The 21,148-nt window shown below is 33.3% G+C and overlaps 2 protein-coding genes and 1 pseudogene across 2 annotated transcripts; 2 read left to right on the top strand and 1 right to left on the bottom strand.

Moving 5' to 3' along the window:
• Positions 1 to 883: 883 nt before the first annotated feature.
• LOC111488884 (glutamate decarboxylase 4-like) lies at positions 884 to 3,719 on the bottom strand. The gene is made up of 3 exons (XM_023136815.1): positions 2,679 to 3,719; positions 2,548 to 2,600; positions 884 to 1,524 (listed from the first exon to the last, which is right to left on the bottom strand). Exons 1-3 carry the CDS (start codon positions 3,640 to 3,642, stop codon positions 1,042 to 1,044), a joined length of 1,500 nt encoding a protein of 499 aa, XP_022992583.1. The 5' UTR covers positions 3,643 to 3,719; the 3' UTR covers positions 884 to 1,041.
• Positions 3,720 to 12,190: 8,471 nt separating this feature from the next.
• On the top strand, positions 12,191 to 13,952 carry LOC111488885 (annotated as a pseudogene).
• Positions 13,953 to 16,710: 2,758 nt separating this feature from the next.
• Positions 16,711 to 17,798, top strand: LOC111488886. Its single transcript, XM_023136816.1, has 3 exons — positions 16,711 to 17,103; positions 17,202 to 17,283; positions 17,431 to 17,798. The coding sequence occupies exons 1-3, from the start codon at positions 16,800 to 16,802 to the stop codon at positions 17,708 to 17,710; spliced, it is 666 nt and encodes a 221-aa protein (XP_022992584.1). The 5' UTR covers positions 16,711 to 16,799; the 3' UTR covers positions 17,711 to 17,798.
• Positions 17,799 to 21,148: the final 3,350 nt, after the last annotated feature.

Here is a 21,148-nt window from a genome sequence, read left to right as displayed (position 1 = left end):
CACAGGGGTCTTACTTTTAGCTTAGTTAGACTAGATGAGCTTTTTTATTATTTCAACTAACACATAGACAATGCAATCTAGTAGATCGTATACATGTAAGAAATGACTCTCAATGTGGGTTCATGTCACACGATCTTGATAGATCATTTCATATACATGTAAATAATGACTCGCATATCGTATAGAGTATGACCTTGATAGACCACATCAAATACATGGAAGAAGACCCAGCCATAAATATGTAGAGCACAAATTTGTGGTTACCAACTCTAGTACATATATTGTAATAACTCAAGCCCTCTACTAGTAGATATTATCCTATTTAGGCTTCTCCCCACAGTTTTTAAAACCCGTTAAGAGATAGGTTTCCATTCCCTTATAAAAAAATATTGTTTTAAAACGAGTCTGGTAAGAGATAAAGTTTCCATACCCTTATAAAAAAAAATACTCTTTTCCCATTTCCAACCGATGTGTGATCTCATATTCTATCTCATTCGAAACCCAGCATCTTCGTTGACACTCGTTTCCCTCTCCAATCAATGTGCGATCTCATAATCCTCTTCCTTTAGAGCCCAGCATCCTCGCTGACACTTGTTTCTCTCTCTAATTGATGTGGGATTTCGCAATACATCCCTTTTGGGGCCAGTGTCCTCGCTCTCACTCGTTCCCTTCTCTAGTGATGGTGCTCCATTCAATGGATTTGATGAAGAAGGGATGATGAAATTCTAAGGAACTTCACCATTTTAAATACTCTTATCGGTCATTATCGATCCTTGACAATCAATCGGTGTTCAGTGCCAAAAAAAAATTATGCGCTAAAAAGTAGTACTTGTGCTTGTACGATTAATGAATAGAGCATACTAGAATTGAACGACGATGAGACTTTGAAGCTTAAAATTCTAGGATATGTATATAAATATGTAAGTTCCCTCTCTGAACATATACACGGTACGATTTCGCCATTGCTTTTTAATAGCAACGTGTTACAACTTTTATGAGATAGTCACGGGACCGATAGAATTATTTATGTTTGAAAAAAAATTAGCAACAAGTGATTTTGGTAGCCTTTGTTATCATGTCGATCCAAGCATTCACAATTTCCATTTCTGTCTCCTCTGCCGTCTTCTTCACTGCGCTATCATTCGCTGCATCCTCGTCCTTCGCTAAGGCGGTGGCTTTCGCAGCATTTTTGGATGGAAGAGTATCAAGCTCCGCCAACACCTTAATGATATCAACCAAAAGCCGCTCTGCAAGGGCGCGAGAGAAATCTTCTCTAACCACAACACGAAGAACCGACACATGCTTGGCATCTTTCGGCATTCGATACGCCGGCACAATCCACCCGAACCGCCGCAACATCACCGACACCTCAAACTCGTCGTGGGTACTTCGGTCTTTGAGGCAAAACGCCACCACTGGCACGCCGATGTCCTTTGACACTATCGTGAATCGCCCCGTGTTTTGTAGTCCTTCCTTCAACGCCATGGCGTTGTCGCGACAGTTTTGCATCACCTTGCGGTATCCCTTGTTCATCATCACAAAGGATAAGATATTATATAAAAATTTGTTGAGGAGGGTTGGGAGAGAATGGGAGATTAGCTAATTTAGGTAATGATAATGGATTTATAAATAAAAAATACATCTCTATTGGTACGTTATTTTCATAGTGGACAATATCATACCATTGTGAAGAGTCGTACCTCCTATCAGTCGCATATCCTTAACTTAGTCATGTCAATAGAATCTTGAAATGTCGAACAAATAAGTTTGGACCTTTGAAAGTGTAGTTAAAAGTGACTCAAGTGTCGAACAAGTGGTGTATTTTGTTCGAGGGCTCCAGAAAAAGGAGTCGAGTCTCGATTAAAGGGAACAAAGAAGTTGGGACCCTCGACTTTGTTCAAGGGCTCCAGAGAACGGAGTCGAGCCTCAATTAAGGGGAGATTGTTCAAGGGCTCCATAGACTTATTTAGAGAGAGATGGTAGTGTACAAAGCTGACTAATTTAAGAAATGATCATGGATTTTTATATATATATATATAGTGCCAATCACTCTATTAATCCCTTACTTAATAGTTAAGGGTACACTTCAAAATTATTAATATTCCCATCAAAAACTTTTTTCTTAAAAAATTTAATCCTTTACCTCTGGTCTGGACGAAAGATTCGAGAAAAAAATATAAATTCTCGTGATTTGTATCCAAAAAATCAGTTCGAAATTATAAAAAGTATATAATGAAATTACGAAACATACTTTTATTGAATTGGATCAATACAAGGGATCCATGGATAAAGATGGAATTTTTTCCTATCGTAAATAAATCTTCAATTTTTTCATTGTATAAGGGAGATCAAAGCAAAACAAAAGAGTAAACAATGTCTTTACTAAAGACGTTGAGTGAAAACAAACAACTGTTCCTACCGATTATATTAAATAGAAACAAGGAACTAAATAAATAATTGGAAAGATTAAGTTATATAAAAAAGAATATCATACAATTGTGGAGAGTCGTAATTTCTAACCTAATTTGTGCAAAAACCAAACCTTACCTCAAAACCGAGGCGGATTAATTGATAATATTGAGCAATCACCTGGCTCGACCCTGGAAATGAATCGTTCAAATATGGGAATAATTCAATCACGGGTACTATTGAAACCGAAAAAAGTGGAGGAGTTTTACCTTTGGAGAAGTTAAGAGTGAAGGTAGACTGATCAGCTCCAAGATAATCAATATGAAAAATGAGTTGTTGAGGCAAGTCTTGTCGAGTTCTCCAAATGACCCACCCGATCCCAGCGTAGACAAGCCCATACTTGTGCCCACTCACATTGATACTCTTCACCAAAGGAAGCCGGAAGTCCCATTCCAGCTCTGGATACAAAAACGGCGCTATGAACCCACCGCTGGCCGCATCCACATGAATAGGCGTATCCCATCCACTTTCCTTATTCTTCTTCATCAGCAAATCATTCAACACCTTCACATCTTCAAATTCCCCATTATAAGTGGAACCAAAAATTGAAGCAACACAAATAGTGTTCTCATCCACCATCTCAACAGCCTCAAAAGGGTCCATAACATAATACCCTTCTCTAACTTTCACTTCCCTTAACTCCACTTCAAAATACCTACAAAATTTCTCCCAACAAACGTGGAAATTAGCACCCGTCACAAGATTAGGCTTATCAAAAGCCTTCCCTTCCGCCTTCCGCTTGCTCTGCCACTTCCTCTTGAAGGCAAGCCCTGCCAACATGATGGCTTCTGACGACCCCACTGTCCCAGCTCCCACGGCCACATCGGAATCTCCCAATGGAGCGTTGAATAAATGGGCGATCATGTTGATACACCGATTTTGAATCTCGGTGGTAACAGGGTACTCGTCCATATTGACGTAGTTTTTATTGATTGAGTCCATGATGAGCTTGTCGCATTCGGGCTCCATCCATGTGGTGACGAAGGATGCCAAATTGAGACGTGGGTTGCCATCTAGCATGAGCTCGTCGTTGATGATCTGAGCTGCTGCCTCCTTGGACATGGAGTTTTCAGGCATTACAAATTTTGGGGTTGGGTTTTGAACATAGCGAGAAGCAAATGGTGATGAATGTACGGACTCATGGGAATTTGAACAAGGGTTAGATGACGCCATTGTTAAAATTAAGGGAAATTTGAAGCGTTTTGGTTAGATGTGAGTGGATTGAAGAGAAGGATATGGAAGGTATTTATGGTAAAGACAAGTCGGGAAATTGATTATTGAAAAATACTTGCGTGCATCGTGTTCTATTTCTACTTCATTCCATCGTCCAATCACAAAATTGTGTTTTGTTCCGACCAAACTTTTTTTAAATTATTTTTATTCTTTTGTTTCTAAATCCGTGTGTTATTGCCGCTTTATTATCCATTTATTCTCCCATAAGCTTATCTAATTTGGTGCTACTCATGTGATAATCCCACTCATTTGGATTATCTTATCCTATTCGACTCATAAAGGTTAGTTGGGTTAAAATTTGTACGAAGATAAAAGAATATTTGACATTTGTAACCGATATTAGTGATGTATTGTAACATGTAAATATTTGATATTTGAGTTTTATAATATTTAAATAACCGATATAATATATATTTAATTTTTTTAAAAATAATTAAAAGAAAAACAACTCCAACAATCTAACCCACCAATGGAATCAAAAAAAATAATAATAATAATAGAGGTAATTTATACTTAGTTTTGAGAGAGGTAATTTATTAATAAAAAATATATTGATCTATTTTTTAATAATTTTATATAAAATTAAAACTTCCTATTTAATTTATTCATATTAATTAACAAAAAAAAAATGAAAATGTTATTTTAGTGAATATAAGATATATGATCCTTTGTTGGATTGGTGACATTCTTTAGTAAACAACTTTAATTAGCTTTTGATTCGGATTTGAAACAGCTTCTAGAATCCATTTAATTATTATAAATATAATATTTTCCATTTTTAATTTGAAAGAGTAAAAAAAAAGTACCATAAATATATTTATTTGAACCAAAATATACATTTGATATTATTCCCCCTTGAAAAAAAAATTATTTTGATAATATTATAAATATACTCCACCAAATACACCATAAGTAATCACGTTGTTTTCATTAAAAAAAAACCAAGTTGAAATTGAATGTAGTATTAAATATTTTATTAAAAAATCTTAAATGAATATAAACTGATTTATTTTACTGCAATAACATATAAAATTAATAACAAAATATAATATTAGCCTATTTGTTGGAATAATACATAATTTTATGATAACTAAAATGAGACATTTTGATAATTTTTTGTTTTTTTATCATTTTTCAATACAAACTTTAAATTTTATCTATCTATAATAACTACTAAATATTGGTTTAAAATATATATTTAAATTATTTTTACAAAATCGTCCATCAAATTATTCTCCTACTTTTTAATATATTCTCGACTGTCATTTTCGAGAATATAAAAAATGAATAATAATAAAAAATGACCGATGAAGTTTATCTAAAATAAAATAAGTAAATAAATAAGGTTGTAGATTTTTTTTTTTAATTGGACAAATTAAACCTCTACCGGTTCCTTAATTTTTTTTCGTATGATAGATAAGATGAAATTATAAATAAATTAATCTAAATTAAATATAAAAACTAAATAATTAATTACTCGGCTTTAAATATAAATACCAAACACCCTCAATTTATAATTCACTTTTTTACGAATTTTTATACAAACATCACCGGTTTAAACTCTTAATTTTTCATCCTAATATTTAAAACAAAAATATTATTTACGGGTGTTTAGTCAAATTAAGCTAAATCATTCAAATAATTTGAAGTTAGGATTGAACAACAACGCACCCATGGAGATTGAATACAAAGAACAGGATAGTAGAGAAAATGCAAGGAAAATATTGGCTAAAGGTTTTGTATGGAAGACTCTTAAGAGATAGAGATTACGTTTTCAAAACTCTTACAACTTACCATATATAGCTTTACCACATATATATATATATATATATATATATATATATATATATATATATATATATATATATATACTATCTATATAGCTTTACCGGATATAGTTTTTTACTATACATCTATTTACTATATACGACACTTTACTTTATATGTCATTTGCTTATTTATAACATACTCCTAACCTAACAATTCTCTCACAGACTTGATCTAGTCAATCAATATTTCTTTTTCAAGTGACCACGAGCATCTTCAGTGTACCATACCAATGGAAGCCTTGCACAACCTCAATATTTCTAAATTAACACATTTTGTTAACATGTTTCCTAGATTCTTTGCACCTTCTATTTTTTCAAAGCACATCACCCTCTTCCACTAACCTGCAAGTGAAATGGTATCGTCTTCCATGTTTTATCTTTAAATGATAGATGGGGTTTCTCACCAACTGTGTATGACACTTTGACTATTTCTATAAAAAAATCTTTTCATGCTGCTTCTTACCCAATTCTTCCAGGTAGTTAATCATTCATATTGTCTCCTTTCCAGCTTCAACTATTGTCACGTACTCAGCCTCAGTACAACGCATTTTTTAAGTTTAGACATTTCATCATCTATGGCTTGCTCTAGGGGTGTACATCTAACTCGACAACCCGGACCAACCCAATCCGAATTATAGGGGTTGAGTTGGGTTGTTTTTTCTAGACTCAAAGTGACTCGGTTTGATTTTCGATTCATAGGATAAAAAACCGAGTTAGACCCGAAACCGATAAAACTTATATATAAAATTGAGAACTTTGTTATATTTTAAGGTCTATCGATTTACTAAAATATTTCATTTTTGGGTTCGACTCAAGACCTATATATCCTTTTATTATTTTGTTTGTTTTTTTTATTATTATTATTTTTTTATTTTAAATTTTATTTATATTTATATTATTTTATTTAATTTCTTTTATGTATTATAAAATTATATTCTAAATATAAAAAATTATTTCAATACTCCATATTATTTTTACACACATTATTTGTATTTTATTTAGTTTCTTTAATATATTATAAAAAAATAAATTAATATTATTTTTAAACATATTGTTGGTAAATAAATTAACAAATAGTTGACAATAGAAATAAACTAATGATACTAATAACTAACAAACAAATTCACTTATACAAAAGAAATAAACACGATACTAATAACTAACAAATTACACTCTATAAATTTTATTTTAATTTAAATATATAATGTTTGAAGGATAAATAAATTAACAAATATCTATTTATTCATTTTATACTATTGTTAAATACAGACAATAGAAATAAACTAACTTTATAATTTTTTTTTAATTTAAATATATAATTTTTGATAGGTTATTTAATATAATTTTGAAGATATTTTTATTTTTTTATATTATATAATTTCTTTAAACTAATCATTTATATGATTTTTTAATTTTATAATCATCCCTTACATTTTTTTAAAAAAAATTACACTTTTATAGTTTATTTAAACTATTCCTCTCTATTATTTTTTAATTTCATTATTTTCCTTACGGTGAGACTAACCAATTTTTATTAAATAAGGTTGAGATGTTACAATTCTTTTTTAAGGTTATCGATGAATTTATTATTATTATTTTTTAATAATTATATATTGATTTGTATTTGTTTATGAACTTTTCATATTTTTTTATCTAAGATTATATTGAATAATTATGAATTATGAATAAATAAATAAAAATTTAAAAACTTTAAAAAAAAGTTAGCAACCGGAGAACCCAACCCAAAAATAGAGGGTTGGGTTGGGTTGGGTTGTGAATATTTTCGAGTCAGGTTGGGTTACCAATCCAACCAACTCGAACTTTTGGGATTGGGCCAAAAAAATCTCCCAACCCGGACCATGTACATCCCTATCTTGCTCCCACTTGATTGTATCCTACAATGGTAGGGCCTCATCAAAGGGCTCTGATTTCTTTCTTTAGCAACAGATAGTGTAATGATGATGATACCTACATATCTAATACTCTAATAGTATTGGATGATCTTCTCAATACCGGTTCAAGTATCACTTGCTCTACCGCTGGCTCCTCTGCAACCGTCTCAGGAGTTTCTTGAATATTTACAACATCACTAGGTGATTTTTTTTCCGGAACTCAACCCAACTCCCACTTGCTTCGTTGTCTTGGAACCTTGCTCCACATCTGGTTTCAGAATAGTAGTTTTAGGAGTTTCATGAACATCACTAGGTGAGTTTTCCTGCAGCTCAGCTCAACTTCCACTTACTTCGCTGTTTTGGAACCTTGCTCCACATCTGGTTTCTCAGCAATACTCTCAAGAGTTTCATGAGTATCTGCTACAACATCACTAGGTGAGTTTCCCTGCAACTCAAGCTAACTCCCACTTGCTTCGTAGTTTTGGAACCTTGCTCCACATCTGTATGGACCATTTCCATAACTCCCACTTGCTTCGTAGTTTTGGAACCTTGCTCCACATCTGTATGGACCATTTCCAACCGCACTTTTTTCACTTCTCTGGCAGTCCTTGTGAAGCTAATTTGTTTATGCTTGCTCATAACGCAGTTCTCACAACGACCCACATCTACAAATTTCAGACCTTCAAAAACTCTTTTTGCAGCCAGCTTCTTCATTCCTTTCACGCTCATATGTCCAAGTCTATTGTGCTATAGACTTGAATTTGAAGCACTCTCAGCAACAATAACCATGGTCATGCACCCTGTAGTGGTGTATAAAGTTCCAGATTTTATGTTACGTGCTACCACCATAGCACCCTTCATAATCTTCTACAAACTTTTTCCTAATTCTGTTTATAACCTGTGTTGTTCAACTGACCAAGAGAGATCAGGTTCTTCTTGAGATCAAGAATATATCTGACATCTTTTAATGTCCAGTGATTTCCTGACGGAGGTTTTATGCAGACATCCCTTTTTCCTTTAATCTCCAAATTTTTGTTGTTGGCAATATACACCTTCTCGAAATTTTCAGACTTGAAATTCCGAAACAACTCTTTATTTGGAGACGAATAAAAAGATGCACCTGAATCCAAAATTCAGGATTCAATCGAACTCTCCACGCTTAAGATTAAAGCATCCTCAATGTCTTCTGCCGAATTTATAGAATCATCATCCTCTCTAAATTTGTGATTTTGTTTCCTCTTTGGTCTTGTACAATCTGTCCGAGAGTGACATTTTTCTCCACAATTCCAACACGTCATGTTTAGTCTATTTGAAGATTTTTCTCAATTCTTTGATTTTGATCGCTCTTTGTTTGGGCCCTTCGATTTACTTATTACCCATTGGTCAACACTGAGAGCACTACTAGATGAATTTTCAATTTCTCGTTTGCGAATACTTTCGTTGAGAACTACATCTCAAATTTCATCAAAACTTCAGTTTATCAGATCCTCGGGAACTGCTGATTGAGACAACAATAGTATCCCACGATTCGGGTAAAAATGACATCAAAATCAATGCTTTAATTTCATCCGCGAAATTAATTTCCACCAAATTCAGTTGACTTACGATCATATTGAATTCATTTATATGATTAGCAATAGATCCACCTTCAGACATTTGTAGATTGAACAATCTCCGCATCAAATACACCTTGTTCATTGCCGACGATTTTTCGTACATATTCAACAGCGCCTTCAACAGATCTGACATTGTCTTCTCCTTGATGATGTTGAACACCACGTTTCTGGATAGCGTCAACCAGATCAACCCTAACACTTGTCGATCCTTGAGCTTCCACTATTCTATGGTCATGGTATTTGGCTTCACCCCCAACAGGGGTTCGTGAAGATCTTTCTAGTACAGATAATCTTCAATCTATATTTTCCAGAAACCGAAATCAGATCCATCGAACTTCTCAATTCCAATCTTTAAGCTTTCCATCTTCATAGATCGTGAAGAATTTCGTCGAGGCTCTGATACCAATTGTTAGGATCGCACAACAACACACACATCTAAATGAATACAAAAAATAGGATAGAGAAAATGCAAGGAGAATATTGGCTAAAGATTTTGTATGATGACTACAAATATGAGAGAATATAGGGAATATAGAAAGTACATTTTCAAAGCTATTATGTCTGAGCAGATATATATATATATGGTTAAGCTTACTATATATAGTTTTACGAGATATAACCATCTACTATATAGTTTACCATATAAGATAGTTTTTTACTGACTATTTTTATAACAATTTACTTTGTATGTCATTTACTATACATATAGTTTTACTATGTATACACGCGTTGACTAAACTATAAAAAAAACAGTTGTTTCCATAACCTAACATTTAACTCATTTAATTTCATTCACTAATAAAATTTAACTTTTCCTTTCGGACTTCCCCTCTCCAACTAATGTGAAATCTCACAATTCATTCTCCTTCGGGGCTCATCGCTCAGTATCCACCCTTTTCGAGACCAGCATCCTTATTGGCACACTGTTCAGTGTTCACCTCTCTTTGGAGCTCAGCGCCCTCATTGACACACCAAGCCGGACAAAGAGAAGTCCAAAAGGGAAAACTCAAATTTGATTAAAAAAAAACATTTCTTAGGTCAAAATTTGAATTCATAAGCATTTGAGTTCATTCTTATTCTGATGTTGTTAATTATATAGTTTTTTCAAACCACTTGGTCTGTTCCACGTTTAGGGTTTAGGGTTTAGGATTTAGGATTTAGGATTAGAAGATTCATTTAAAATGTTTACTGAATTTGGGCATTGTTCTTCCTTTTATTGTAACCATTTTTCTTTTGGTTTATACCCAATCTCGGAACGACAACGACCATTGAACCCAAAAGCTTAAACGGACTACAACTTTAAATTTAATTATATTAATATTTCAACACTCCCGTGTAGAGTTTCTTTTATACCATAAATTTTGAATTATATCAATTAATAACATGGTGTATATGGATGTATCTGAGACTATGTGTATAACGTTCCATTCTTTTAAATTTTTCTTAACCATTCTATCCTTATGATCACTCTCATCTAGATGATGTAATCTTAGTTCATATATATACTCTCTATTATACTAAAGGAAATGGAATGCATAATTAAATTATATCGATAAAAGAATGATTTGTTTATTTAATTATAAAAGTTGATGACATCCCTCAAAATCATACTTCATAGAAATAAATAAATTAAATAAAATATAAAGATTTAAAGATTTAATATAAAAAAATAGATATCAATTATTTAATTTGAATTTGGATCACGTTGATATTTTTCATTATTTAAAAGATGATATTAGTTCAAAAGGTAAAGAAAAAGATGCGGGCAGACGGGCAGAGCATAAAGGAATCTTAAATTAGGACTCGGCGAATCTAATTCGGTTAATTATTTTAGAAAAAATAATAAAAATATTTTTTTTTCTTGGTTTTACTTTTGAATTGTTATTATTCAGATCTTCCCTTTACTTGTGGTAAGGAATATTTACCTGTTTAAATTTAACTTATAATATTTACCTTGCATTTTTATGTCTTTTTAACAACCCTATCCATTGTCTCTCAATTATTTATGCAAAACAAAATTTTAAATATAAACATTTATATATATACATATATTTGTTTTTAAAATTCGGTTTAAAATAAAAATAAAACACTTATTAAATAGACAATTTAGATCAAAATAATATTTTTTTTTATTATTATTAATATTATGTCTCCCTTTCCTGTTCTTCCACCTTCCTTCCTAAAGAAACAAACCAGATCCCACAAATCTCGAGAAGACACTTCCTAATGAAACGAATAAAAAGTTTTCGTGACTTTGCTTTGGACCTTTCTAAGAGATCTCGTACTAATAGAGATATATTCTTTACTTATAAACTCATCGTAGAAAATGAGACTCAGTGTTAATTTTTATTTATTTCTTTCACTCATATAACTATCTGATTTAGTTTATTAATTTGAATAATGAATATATCTATTCATCACCCATTTTTTTTAAAAAAAGGAGAAGTTTGTCTCGAATCACTTATAGAGATATTGATAATACAGATAGAGTTAATGATATTTCATAACTTATTGTTTGAGCAGCCGCTCGTAGACTACCTAAAAAGGAATATTTATAATTAGATTGATATCCTGACATAAGAAAGTAGATGAGAGTCATACTTGAAATGACATTCCATAAAAAAAACACAAATTTGTAGTTCGGCTAAAAAAGGAGATAACCAAAAAGTATTACTCCATAAATTAGCTAACGTGAGGCTTACTCCAAACGGTCTTCAATATTTTTTTTTTTTATAATTAGAATCCAAAGCAACATGCTCCAAGAAAACTGGAAGGCTTGCAGGTGTAGGTCAGCAATCCTCGGTTGTGGGGAGGTCAATCTGGGAGACCTTTTGAAGTCAGAATTTTCAATTTCTTATAATCTCAAACTTAGCTTATTCGAGTAATCTATTTTCATTTTATTTGATAAAAAATAATCCGTTTTAAAAACAACAATGGATTAAGTTCTTCTTCAATAAATCTTTTTTTTATAAATTTATTAAATTTTGAATGAAATTTGAGATTTAAAATGGTGTGATATGAGCCTAGAACAGAAATTAAAACCAATACATAATTTTATAAATTAACTCGATGTTCCACATTTTTTGTACTATAAATATCGTCCTCTGTTTTCATCTTCTCCACCAATTGCAAACCAAAACCCCAAGTTTTGTGTTTGAAATCGATACCCAAAATGGTGATGTCCAAAGCATTCTCTGAATCTGATGTTTCTATACATTCCACATTCGCCTCCCGCTATGTCCGGGACTCTTCTCCTCGGTTCACCATCCCCCAAAACTCCATGTCCAAGGAGGCCGCCTTTCAGATCATCAACGACGAGCTCATGCTGGACGGCAACCCACGCCTCAATTTGGCATCCTTCGTCACCACATGGATGGAGCCCGAATGCGACAAGCTCATCATGGACTCAATCAATAAAAACTACGTCAACATGGACGAGTACCCTGTCGCCACCGGTGCATCAACATGATCGCCCATTTATTCAACGCTCCATTGGGAGCTTCCGATGTAGCGGTGGGAGCTGGGACGGTGGGGTCGTCAGAGACCATCATGCTGGCAGGGCTTGCCTTCAAGAGGAAGTGGCAGAGCAAGCGGAAGGGTGAAGGGAAGCCTTATGACAAGCCTAATCTTGTGACGGGTGCCAATGTCCAAGTGTGCTGGGAGAAATTTGGTAGGTACTTTGAAGTGGAGTTGAAGGAAGTGAAGGTGAGAGAAGGGTATTACGTGATGGACCCTGTTGAGGCGGTTGAGATGGTGGATGAGAACACCATCTGCGTTGCAGCCATTTGGGGTCCACTTATAATGGTGAATTCGAGGATGTGAAGCTGCTGAACGATTTGTTGATGAAGAAGAATAAGGAAAATGGATGGGATACGGCGATTCATGTGGATGCGGCCAGCGGTGGGTTCATAGCGCCGTTTTTGTATCCAGAGCTGGAATGGGACTTCCGGCTTCCTTTGGTGAAGAGCACCAACTAATATGTGAATGATGATCAATTTTTCAGGGTCTAGCCAAATCATAGCTCAATATTACCAACTAATCCGCTCGGGTTTTGAGGCAAGTCTTGCTTGGATTTTAACATAGGTACCCTATTCCACATTTTATTGATACATATATCTCAGCAACACTGATTCTTTGTTTTCAACCTCACTTTCTCCGACACAATCACTTTCCCCTTCCCCAACTTAGTCTAATTCATTTTCTTCCTAATGACCCTTCTCCCATAAACCTTAACCTCTCATCTCAGGATCCTCATCAGCGTTCTCATCGGAAATATACAGAATCTCGACAACCCCATATCGATCTTCTGCAAAGATTTATCTTCAGAATTCGGTGGCCGCACTGGTCTCTTCGCCCTTGCTCTGGGGTGGCTCCCTCTTTGTCCATTGGAACTTCACCACCTGTTATGGCGCCGACTACTTCTCCACCGACTCCGCCTTCTGCTCCATCGTCGACCTCCACTCCTGATAATGGTGGTGCTGTGAACAGAATCGCTATCTCTAGATCTATCATTCATTCATTCACTCCTGATTGTCTCTTTATTAGTCAGTTAAAATATGCTCAAGATATTTTAATTCATGCTCATTTGCTTGGTGGCAAACCAGTCCACAAAAGCACTCGTCTCTACCCCTTTTCTTTCTTCGTCTAAAATAACATCCCAGAGTCAGCATTCTTGCTCAGTTTCTGCCATGTTCTTCCTCTCTTGCTCTGCCACCATGTCCATCCCTCTCTCTCTTTCCATTTTTTTCATAATAGAGTCATCGTCCTAATTCTGAAGTCTCTATCTTACATCTCAAGTCATTGTTGTTTCTCAACATCTTATTGTTGTTGGTTCTCTTCTATCCTCTAACGACCTTTCTTTGAATCTTTCAGATCCAAACTTAACATTCGTCTAAATCTGTATTTAGGCTTCCATTACGATTTACCATAGGTATCATATTTAAAGTTTACATAAGTATCATATTTGACAATTTATCCTTAGTATTTTATTGTTCTCTCCATTCCTTTAATAATTTATTTAATAATTATAAATAGAGAATTTCATGCTAATATTTTCGATATATGTAGCCATAACATTATCGTAATGGGTATATATAATTCATAGGGATACCGCAATGTGATGCAAAATTGTCACGACAATGCAATGGTGTTGAAGGAAGGGCTGGAGAACACAGGGAGATTCAGCATAGCATCGAAGGACATTGGAGTCCCCGTGGTGGCGTTCAGTCTCAAAGACAGAACTCGCCACGACGAATTCGAGGTGTCAGAAATGTTACGACGGTTCGGGTGGATGTTGCCGGCGTATCAAATGCCAGAGGGGGCCAAGCATGTGTCAGTTCTTCGTGTGGTGATTAGAGAAGATTTCTCTCGCACCCTTGCGGGGCGTCTTGTGCAGGACATCGTGAAGGTTCTGGGAGAGCTAGACAGTCTTCCACCAAATAAGAACATGGGTGCACCGCAGGTTTGATGGGTATTAAATCATCAACAGTTACAACTTTGAAGCACCAAGTATAACAACATAACTTTCTTATTTCTTATTCTCACTCCCTGCATATGCTAGCCCATCCATGTACTCAACCCAAACTCAACCATGTCAAGGCCCATGTACCCCACCCTCTTCCATTAAAATGGGTTGGATTGGATTGAGTTGTGGATTGAGTTGGATCGATGAAATTTATAATTTAAATTTTTACCTTAGCACATATTATATATTGTCTTCTTTTCGAGTATTTTCAGACTTCTTCTAAAAGTTTTTAAAACGTGTCTGTAACAGGTTTCCCTCTTCAATTAATGTGCGATCTCACAATCCACCCGAGCTCAAATGTCTCTGGTTACTATTTGTAACAATTCAATCTCACCCCTAGAAGATATTATTCTCTTTGAGTTTTCTCTATCGAGTTTTCTCTTGGATTTTTGAGCTGAATTTCTAACTTAGAACGTTCTCCTCTCCAACCATGTGTAATATAACAAAATTGTTTAATCTAACCTAAAATTTCAAATTGGTTGGAATATTGGGATTTACCATTCAATTATATTTTCTTTTAAATTATTTTAAAAAAATCATACTTATCTATGTTATACTAAATATTTAAATATTTAGAGTGAGTTCCAATCAAATCATCCAAATTAGGTAGAAAAAAGAGATAAAAAAAACATTTTTAAAATGAGTAAAAATCAAATTCAAATTAAAAAAAAAAAAAACAATTTTTAATAAAAATTTAATTGATACATTATTGAACATAATTTACCTATTAAAATGTTATATCTTCAACTAAAAATAATTTAGTTAGTAAATTACTCTCTTTTGTAATTTTTAAATCACTCATTAAGTAAATTGAACTTAAATAAAAGTTAAAAAGACAACATCATAATTATTCTTTTAAAAAATATGATTGGTAATGCAAAATAACAGTTTTAGTAATCATCGAGTTGAATCAACAAATTTTCGATAATTATTATTTTAGTTCCATGTTTTTACTTGTCTTTTTTTTTTTAAATAATATATATTCATCTCGTGAATGTTGAGAATGTGACCAAAATTATACGTTTGTTAGATCAAAATGACAATGTCATATTATTGTGGAATATTTAAAAAGTCATTATTATCCCATAATTTCTCGTCCCGAAATTTTTTAATTAGGATAATCATTTTTGAGAAAATCGCAAAAAAAAAAAAAATTATTATTATTATTATTATTATTATTTTGGGAGTGATAAGAAGTTTGAAATGAAATTATTAGCGTAAATGATGCGAATTATTTATTTATTTATTGTTTAAGAAATTATTATTCCAGCTGTACATGGGCCTGGGTATTCAAAAACCTTGTGATTGGAGTCCTTTTTCTCAAAAATAAAATATGTTATTATTATTTTTTGAATTTTGAATTTTGGAGGTTGTGGCCCAGCCCAGAAAGCCCATTAGAAAGCCCATTAGAAAGCCCATTATGAGATTACGCACTCTCCCCACCGTGTGATTGATCCATAAGGGCACAAAACACCACAAATCCCATGCCTCCTCTGCCGTCTGATTCTGCATCATTCATTCAATCAATCAATCAATGTTCTCCCGAAATACAATGCTCCTTTTTTGTCCTCAAATGAACACAAATTATTCTCCACCGTTCAAACTCCCCCATCATCATCATCATCACCAATAAATCAAAACCCAAAATAAAATATAAATTAAATAAATAATATTGGGTCCCACAAACAAACATCCAAATGGAAAATCTTCTTCCTCCATTCCCACCCTCGTGGACCCCACACACATGTCACCACACCACACCATGGGCCCCACTCAAAAAAAAAAAACACAGGCATCAACCTTCATACTTCGGTGCTTCCTCATTTATAGCATTCTAAGTATGTTCATTAATTAAACCTATGTTTTTTTATTTTTGTATTATTGGGTCGGGTAAGTTTTGTCTTTGAACGTCTGATATCTCATATTAGTAGACACGTTTTAAAACGTTGAGATTGATGACAATACGTAATAGGTCGAAACAAATAGGAGTGTTCATGAGAAGTGGAAAAAGAAAAGTTGAAATTTGAACGAGGCTTTAAATTACTTTTACACGCGAACAAACCAAACATAAAATCATCACATTTGCAATTATTTAGTCTCCCACAGATATTCGTTTCAAATTTGAAGAACCATCCTCACTTTTTTTCTTCTTTCTTGCCGTTGACCGACCACTTCTTTTGAATAATTTATAAAGACCCATTTTTTAAAAACCCAAATCAGTTTTAGTAATTACAAAATGAGTGGTGGTAGTGAACTTCACTCTCTATCTCTCTTCAATTCCTCGCCCTTGGGTATTGCAGTAATGGATGCCGCCGCCGCCGCCGCCGCCCTGGACTCATCTTTCATGCCGGCGATTTCCACCGGATATTTGGAAGATGCGTTGGTTGACTACAATTCCAAACGACGGCGTTTGGGTCATCATCTTCTTGAATTCGAATTCCCACAGAGGTACTGGAGTTCATTTTGCACATGGGGTGGAGATGCCCTTGAGAGTTTCGATTGGAACAACAACAAAATTGATGATATGAATAATTTTACAGGTGGATTTTTCTTTTTTTTTTTTTAAATAATTCAATTTATAATTAAACAATTGAATTGGAACTGAATTGGGGTTTTGGTATTCATCGGTTGAAAACAGAGGAAGGAATAAGCACTTCGCCCAAAAGCAGAGTCTTCAAAACGCCGCCGGACATGGAACCGTTTTCCACTCCAAATTCCTCTTCTTCGTCCTCCTGTAAACATCCAGTTCATCCAGAGCTCTCCGGTCATAAAGATTCCATTTTCTCCGCAGGTCTTTGGTCTTTTCCTTTCGAACTTTTGCTTGGTTAGGGTGTTTTTAACTTAATTTGGGGGTATTGTTGAAATTGAGCAGGGAGTGGAAGTGAAAGGAAGAAGAGGAAGGTGGTGTATCCATTTGCATTAGTGAAGCCAGGAGGAGTAGAAGGGGATATAACCTTAAACGACATAAACAAGAAGATGTTAATGCCTCCGACACGGGCGGTCCGACACCCGGTGGGGGATTTTGCGTGTCGGCCGTACGTAACGGCGGAGGGACGGGGTCTGTCCGGCAAAGCTGTGGTGACATTGACGAAAATCCATACTCAAGGAAGGAGAGGGAGCATCACCATAATCAGAACAAAGGGTTGAGAATGGATTGAACATCATTACTTTTGGTTGAATTGTACAGAGAGAAAGAAGAGAGAGGTTAGTTAATGAACAGACTTTTTGGTCATTCGGAATCTCATAAAGAAAAAGTGTCTTCGGTTGGTTAGATGTGTTTTAAAATCATATATAACGAGCTCAAACGAACAATGTCGATTAGTGGTAGACTTGTATTGTCTCATTACAAATGGTATATGGGAATGGAGCAATTTCACATATAATAACTATGCATGAAACTCGTGACCCACTGCCCATTATATAATTGCACAATAACAAGACTATGATTATCAAATTAAATTCTGTTTTATATATATATATATATATATATATATATATATATATATAAAACAATTGTATTGGAGACAATATCCAACACGTGGGCCCTTCCCCTCTTCTCCACTCTATCAAGTTGCTGCAAATTCCTTCACTTTGACTTGACCTAACCTAATTGCATCAAGTTGGAGATTGTGAATGTTTGATTAATCCACCACACTTAAATGGTGTGAAAAAGTTATCTTATTTATAATCAAATGAATTACAAGGATATGGAAATAGTAATAAATGGAAATAACAATAAATGGAAAGATACCTATGATAATAAGGCAAATATCTAATATTTGCGTTATAATAAAATATCAAATATAACTATAATTTATTACTAAATATCCTTAACAGAGATACATAAAACTATGATATCTCGTAACAATAACAACCACCAACGTTGAGACTTAGATATAAACATTAAATTGATGCATCCAATTCAAATTCTCCACCTCCCTTTGGAAACATAAATTAACTTTTAATTTCAAATAAAATACAATAATAATTATATATAATTTAACTCTATTTTTCAACTTAAATAAGAATTTTAATCCCATTTTTTTTATCTCGTTTACCAACGTTGATATATTTTTAATCTTTTTAAAAATTAAATTTTAAATTTTAAATATATATATATATATATATAATCTAAATCAACCAATAATTTGAATTCCAAACATTTCTATCAGTCTCATGATTGTTATATATTTGAAAACCGGATTCTGTTGTGTCACATGCCAACCATTAATTTCATTTCTTTTCTTTCATTATTTTAAATCAGCAGCCAAAAAAAGAAATAAAATATATTTACAAAAATAAAGGAAATCCTAGATATGCGTGAGAGAATGTCGGCTTCTTTTGCTTTATTTATTTTTTATTTTTGTAAGGTTGAAAATTTTAATCGTAAAAAAAAAAAAAAAAAAAAAAAAAGGTTATGAATGACGTTGGATAAGGCCTTGTTACTTGGGCCCAACCCAACAATGAGTGCGTTTAGCCTTGACTTACAAATATGGGCTTTACTGGCCCAAAAATCAACTCAATAAGGTTTGATGGGTGATTCCACGTATAAACGTAGGACTACCTTCAAACTTTTTATTGGGATTTATGTTAGTTAAATTTTATTGCAATTTAATAGTATAAACTTTTCAAAATTATTAGTTTATTTTGAAGAATATATTATGACAATCTGTGTAATAGTTTAAAGGGTATTTGTAATTAATTATTTGATTATTTTAATTGCCATTTTTTATTATTCATTATATAAAAAATCGAAGGCAGTGATGTAATTTTGAACAATATATTCAAAAAATTGTATATGAATAACTCTTAATGTCACATCCTAATGATATATAATTTACTGGGTAATTATTACATGTAGAATGAAATATTTAATAACTATTTATAAATTTATTAATTGAGAAAATTAATGTTTCACTAATTATATACGACTCAGTCTTAAATTTAAATTTAAGTGTGTTATGAACTTAGATATATTAGTTTTTTTTTTTAAAATTTACATAGGTGAAAATGATTTTGTAGATGTATAGTTACTTAAAGTACTAATTTCAAGACTTGAACAATAAGATCTTTTACTGCTATGAGTACAAGAATGACTTAGTTTACTTTGACTTTATCTTAAAAAGATATAAAAATAATATATATTAAAATGGTAATGGGGTTTGTTAAAATGAAGAGGGGAATCTCTTGGACTTTGTTGACCGGAAGTAATAGAGTTAATTGCAAATAAAGTTTGAATGGTTCAAACATCATCGAACATAGGAGTGAGTTTAAGTTAAATTTTATAAAGTTTCATTTTTTACTTTGAAATTTATTCTAAAAAGAACACTTTTACATTTTAAAATTGTCAATATATATATATATATGTGAAAATGAATATAAGAACTGATATATAAAAATTAAATAAAGATTAAGGATTTGAATTAAAAGGGAAAAAAGGACTAAATTTGTAATAATGTGAAGGCGACATGTAGATAAATTCAAATAATTTTCTTAATTTTTTTATTATTATTTTTTTTTTCTAGTTTACAACAAAAGAAGTAAATAATGTGAATTGAAAAATTATGAAATTAGGATGAATTTAAGAAACAGAGAAGCGCCAAGAGAACAACAACCTCATCTCCTTTCTCAATTCTCGTCAATCCGCTTCAAAATCCAACGCAGAGACGGAGATTTGTTTGTGGCACTTCGTTTTAAAATTTCTAATTTCGAGGAAAAACGCGGGAAGAGGAGGAGAATTGCGGCGGAGGCGGCGGTGGTGGAGGTGGTGGAGGAGCTTTCGGATTGGCGGCGGAGCAGATGCAGAAGAAGAAGAGCTTTTTAAGAACACGGCGGAGAACTGCGCCACGTTTCGGGATCAAGCGAGGAGCAGTGACGGCGGCGGCCATTTGGAGGGTTTGTTTTTTGTAAAATGAACGGCTTGTTTACTGCAGTTGAGAAGACAGGGGAAGGTATGAGGAAGGTGAGTGGGTTCAAAGTGCGGTTTAACTAGTTCAGTATATATAGAACCAACGTTGGAGCTCTAAACGGTGTCGTTCAGGGAGAAACCATTAACNTTTTTTTTTTTTTTTTTTTTTTGCAAGGACTTGTTCTGCAATCTCAACACTGGCCGCCACTCGACCGGGTCTATTTTCTTTCTTCCATTTTCCCCATTTTACCCCTACACCATACACCCTACACACCCTACACACCCTACACACCCTACACGCAATATGGCTCAAGAAATTTACCATAAATAAAGGGGAGGTGCCATTTTAGTCTCTTAATTCCTTTTTTTTAAAAAAAAAAAAAAAAACTATTATTTTACTTCCCACGTGTGAAAATCTTAGTTTTAGTTATGGTTGTCTATCCTTCTAGTTATTCTTGAACATTATTTTACTTCCCACGTGTAAAACTATTATTTTACTTCCCACGTGCAATTCTCAAACGGAACATTTTTTTTCTTTCCACCGACAATCACGTTTTACCTTAAACATACCTCAACATTAAATTTCTAGTTTATGATAATGCGATAACTTGTAAATTTGTTTAATCTCGGGTACGAATTTCATATATATATATATATATATATATATATATATATAT

Source organism: Cucurbita maxima, unplaced genomic scaffold (assembly GCF_002738345.1).
Source record: "Cucurbita maxima cultivar Rimu unplaced genomic scaffold, Cmax_1.0 Cma_Scf00014, whole genome shotgun sequence".
In the NCBI taxonomy this organism is placed as follows: domain Eukaryota; kingdom Viridiplantae; phylum Streptophyta; class Magnoliopsida; order Cucurbitales; family Cucurbitaceae; genus Cucurbita; species Cucurbita maxima.
Note: the sequence above shows the minus strand (reverse complement) of the source record. Positions and strands in the feature narration are given on the sequence as shown.